The sequence below is a fragment of the Dendrobium catenatum genome, unplaced genomic scaffold (assembly GCF_001605985.2).
Source record: "Dendrobium catenatum unplaced genomic scaffold, ASM160598v2 original_scaffold_54551, whole genome shotgun sequence".
Lineage (NCBI taxonomy): Eukaryota > Viridiplantae > Streptophyta > Magnoliopsida > Asparagales > Orchidaceae > Dendrobium > Dendrobium catenatum.
The window spans coordinates 1-5,272 of NW_021373004.1; the positions used below are offsets into that span (position 1 = coordinate 1).

Sequence of the window (5,272 nt, forward strand, 5' to 3'; positions counted from 1 at the left end):
ATAAGGAGAATAATGTTCAACAAGAAACTCAAAAAGACTCACCGGACAACACCACTCTCTACGTTCAGACCGCCCAGCATACTCGTGGCAAGAACAATCCACGATTCAACAAGAATCGGGGCTATGCAAACCACAGCACCAATCCCACTCCAAACCGGCAGGCCTTTAGCTCCACTCAGTCGGATCGGCCTTCTTGCCAAATATGTGGTAAGCCCGGTCATATCGCTCTAAATTGCGGGCACAGGTGCAATCTCAATTATGCTCCGACAAGGCCGTCCGTCAACTCTCATGCCTACATAACCCAACAAACTCCATCTGAAACCAACGACTGTATTCTTGATTCCGGGGCCTCAACTCATCTAACCCCAGATATCAACAACCTTCAGACTAGCTCGGCATATCAAGGACTGGACTCTATGTCTGTAGCAAACGGTTCTTCACTGCCGATACACAACTCCGGACAAGGTCTACTTCCTCTACCCGATTCGGCTCGTAAGCTTCGCTTACGCAATCTTCTTCATGTTCCGAATCTAACTCACAACTTAATTTCTATTTCTAAACTTACCACTGACAATAATGTCTCAATCTGCTTCGATGCTAATGGATTTGTGGTTAAGGATGTTCAGGACCACCGTCCTCTTCTTCATGGTCGGCTGCATAATGGTCTCTACACACTTAGGGACCTCTCCATCAACAGACCGCAAACCCACATGGCTGCTGCAGGATCCGTCCAACGCTGGCATGAATGCCTGGTCACCCGAACCATGGCATCATCCAAAATCTCCGGAAATTTTTACCTGATCTTGTTTATGTTTCTTCTAATTTTCTGTGCACCTCCTGTAACTTGGCCAAGAGCCATAAGCTAGCGTTTAATAAACGAAAAACTGATTTTCCGCATGCCTTTTACTTAATTCATACCGATATTTGGGGTCCAGCACCGCAAGCTTCTCTTAACGGATCTAATTACTATGTTATTTTTATTGATGATTTTACAAGATTTAGCTGGTTATATTTACTGCACTCCAAAAATGAAACTTACTCAAAATTCACTCACTTCTATGCTATGATCAAGAACCTGTTTAATACTACACCCAAGATTCTAAGGTCCGACAGTGGTGGAGAGTTCAACAGCACCCAATTTAAAAATTTTCTCTCCACGCATGGCATTACTCACCAACTCAGTTGTCCTTACACCCCCGAGCAGAACGGTCCCGCGGAACGCAAAAACTGACATCTTCTTGAAACTACCCGTGCTCTGCTTCAAACTACCAATCTACCAAAGACTTTCTGGGCTGAAGCGGTATCAACAGCCAATTATCTGATCAATCGTCTTCCCTCGAATGCTCTATCTGGCAGCACTCCGTATCAGCTACTCCACAACAAGGACCAGTCGTACACTCACCTCCGCACCTTCGGCTGTCTCTGCTTCCCGTGGCTTCATCCGACTGCTCCTGACAAATTGTCGCCTCGCTCCCAGTCTTGCATCTTTTTGGGATACTCTTCCCAACATAAAGGCTACAGATGCTTAAACATTCACACCAATAAAATCCACATATCCAGACATGTCACATTCTATGAATCCACATTCCCTTATACTAACTCTACGCAATCTGCAGCCACTACTGTTTCTCAGGATAACAATTCCAGTCCACATCTCTCACCGCATCTCCTCACACCAACATTTGTTAGGGATCAAACGAACATTTCCTCTGCCATATCAAGCACCCGCTCAGCTCAGCCATCTCAAACCCCAGCAACTTTGTCACAGCAGAACTCCGTCATGAGCACCACTACTCCTGTGGTCATCCCAGCAACACTGGCTCCCGCCCCTCTACATCCGATGCAAACACAGGCAAAGTCAGGGATCTACAAACCAAGGCAGATCTTTGATCTGTCTGCCACCATCTCCAACAACAACATTCCAACAAACTTTGTTCAGGCCTCGAAACTACAACATTGGTGCTTGGCAATGTCTGAAGAAATACAAGCTCTTCGTCAACAAAACACATGGACACTAGTACCACCTCCTCTCGCTTCACCAATACTAGGATGCAAATGGATGTTCAAAACGAAGACATCTCCGGATGGCACAATTGATCGATACAAGGCTCGACTCGTCGCTCAAGGATTCGATCAACAAGAAGGCATCAGTTACTCCGAAACCTTCAGCCCAGTCGCAAAAATAACAACAATTCGCGTCCTGCTCACCCTTGCTCTACACCGCGATTGGCCCGTTCGTCAGCTAGACATTTCAAATGCATTTCTGCATTGCGATTTAACGGAATGAGTCAACTGCCGGGCTTCATCGGCTCGCAAAACCCAAACCACGTCTGCAAATTACAGAAATCGCTCTACGGGCTTAAGCAAGCACCGTGACAATGGTTCCAAAAGCTGATCACTCTTCTTCAACAATTTGGATTCCGGTTTAGTCGCTCCGATCCTTCGCTTTTAATCTTTACTCGCAATGCCACTCAAATTTTCTTTCTCATATATGTAGATGATATTCTTTTAACAGGTAATGATCATCCCACCATCCAATCTCTTCTTCATCTACTCAAAAATCATTTTGCACTCAAACAGCTTGGCCAAGTCTCCCTCTTCCTTGGCATTCAAATCACAAAGAACAAAATCGGCTACTTCCTGGACCAAAGTCATTATGCCCAACAGCTCCTGCTTAAGTCCAACCTCGCAGAATGCAGCACGGCTCCGACACCGGCCATTCCATCAAAAGCAAATCCGGAAAATTCTGATCCTCCGTTCTCCGATCCAAAGCTTTACCACAAGTTAGCCGGATCACTCCAATATCTCTCAGTCACTCGTCCGGATATTGCGTTCGCCACCAACCGCATATGTCAGCATATGCATGCTCCAACCGAGCAACACTTCAAGTCTCTAAAACGCTTGCTCCGGTACATCAAAGGCACCCTTCATTATGGTCTGCCTCTTACGCTCGGCAATCTCCAACTATCGACGTATACCGATGCCGATTGGGCGTCCGACAATACCGACTGGAAATCAATTTCGGGTTTCTACACATTCCTAGGAGACAACTTAGTCTCCTGGACAGTCAAAAAGCAAGCGACGGTTGCCAGATCATCCACCGAAGCGAAATATCGGGCGCTCGCCGCTGCAACTATTGAAGTTATTTGGTTACGCCGCCTGGCCAAAGAACTCCAGATACCTCAACATTCTCCTACCAAGATCTACTGTGATAATACCTCAGCTATCTCTTTAGCCAATAACCCAGTCTTTCACGCACGTACCAAACACATTGAGATCGACTATCACTTTATTCGACAACATATAGACTCCAGCTCCATCACCGTCCACCATGTCAGCTCTGGAAAACAGATCGTCGATGTCCTTACAAAGCCTCTACCAACAAATCTCTTTGAACAGCTTCGTCACAAACTGACCATTTGGCCATCGAATGCTCACTTTGCGGGGGGCTCTTAGAGGTTGTAAACATATCTGTCATAACTAGGCTTTATTGTAATTATATCTATGTTCTGTTTCTCTGAAACTATATATATATATGTCTATGTACCTTGCCTAATAATATACTTTTCCATTATTTCCTCTTCCATGTCTTGTTCGTTTCTACTCTCTCTTCTTTTCTGTGGTTCTTTCACATCTGCTACGAGTTTGTATTGATTGTTGGACTCATGAAGCTTCAATCGAACATTAGAGAGTAGTTTTGTGAACTGATCGACGAGCCTGGAGGATGCTTTATTCTTGCATTTTTGTAGTGATACAATATCAAGGATTGTGTTTGGCATTTAAGTGTAAATAATGTTGAAAGGACACATACCGATGGAACGATTTGGCATGGAGTTGAAGAAGAATTTTGCTTGACCGAGTACCTCGTCCCACAGCTTATGATGCTCTTGCACTAAACACCGAAGTAGATTACCAAGTGTTCGGTTGACTACTTCTATTTTCCTATCTGTTTGTGGCTGATATAAGGAGCTTAACTAAATTTGTGTATGTACCAGTTTCCAAAGTCCTCTCCAAAAGTGTCTTATAAACTTGACATCTCAATCCGAGGTGTGGCTTCTAGGAATACCATGAAGATAAATAACTTCTTAAAAAAAAAGTTTTGCGATATTGAGGGCATCAAATGTCTTCTTACCGGCGACGAAATATGCCATTTTTGAAAACTGGTCCACCGCCACCATTATGGAATCATTGCCATGTTTTGTCTGAGGTAGACCCAATACAAAGTCAAAATTTAAGTCTTCCCTAATTTATTTTGGTACTGGAAACGGTTTATACAAATCAGTGTTTTGCCCTCCACCTTTGTTACTTTGATAAATATAGCACCTTTCTACAAATTTAGTGACATCTCTTCTCAAATGCAGCCAAAAGAAACATTTTTGTAGCTGGGCAGTGGTATTATCACGACTAATATGACCTGATAAACCTCCGGCGTGAGCTTCCTTGATGATTTTGTTGCCTCAAGGAAGACTTCGGTACATATAGCAGGTTGCCTTTAAAGAGAAAGCCATGTCTATATGAGAAATCAACCACTAGTTCTTTATTAACACACTTAGACCAATAGATATGAAAGTATTCATTATCAGGATAAAGTTCCTGCAAGCACTCGAGCCCTGAAAATTTCATTTGCAATTGAGTTAAGAGAGCAGCCTGACGACTCAATGCATCAGCAACATGATTATGCGTTCCACTTTTATGTTCAACACAAAAGCAAACTTCTATAAAAATATAATTCAACAAGCGTGCATTCTATTAATGTTCTTTTGTGTGTTAATATATTGGAGGGCTTTGTGATCACTACAAAGAATAAAATCCTGATGTAGTAGGCAGTGTTCCCATTATTTTAAGGCTCTAATAATAGCTTATAGTTCCTGCTCATAAACAGTCCACCTCTGCCTTGACGGGCACAATTTTTAGCTGAAAAACTCCACTGGTTTGTTGTCTTGAGATAGCATTGTGCCCACTTCAATTGTTGAAGCATCTGTGTCCACTGTGAATGACTTATCGAAATCAGGTAAAGATAAAATAGGTGTTGTAGATAACACTATTTTGATAGCTTCAAAACTATTTTGCTGCTTGGTTGACCATGAGAATTTAGCCTGCTTCAATACATCAGTGATTGGCGTCATAATAATACTGAATCTTTTTATAATTTTTTTGTAAAAATTAGCCAATCCATGTAAAATACGAATATAAAAAAGAGAATAAGGAGTTGACCAATTTACTATGGCATCCACCTGTTTTGATTAAAAAAAATTATTTAAGTATATATAGT

At 42.6% G+C, this 5,272-nt stretch overlaps 1 protein-coding gene across 1 annotated transcript; it reads left to right on the forward strand.

The window, feature by feature from the left end:
- The first annotated feature begins 2,378 nt into the window (after positions 1-2,378).
- On the forward strand, positions 2,379-3,456 carry LOC114578499 (uncharacterized mitochondrial protein AtMg00810-like). The gene is made up of 2 exons (XM_028691705.1): positions 2,379-2,423; positions 2,581-3,456. Exons 1-2 carry the CDS (start codon positions 2,379-2,381, stop codon positions 3,454-3,456), a joined length of 921 nt encoding a protein of 306 aa, XP_028547538.1.
- The last annotated feature ends 1,816 nt before the right edge of the window (positions 3,457-5,272 follow it).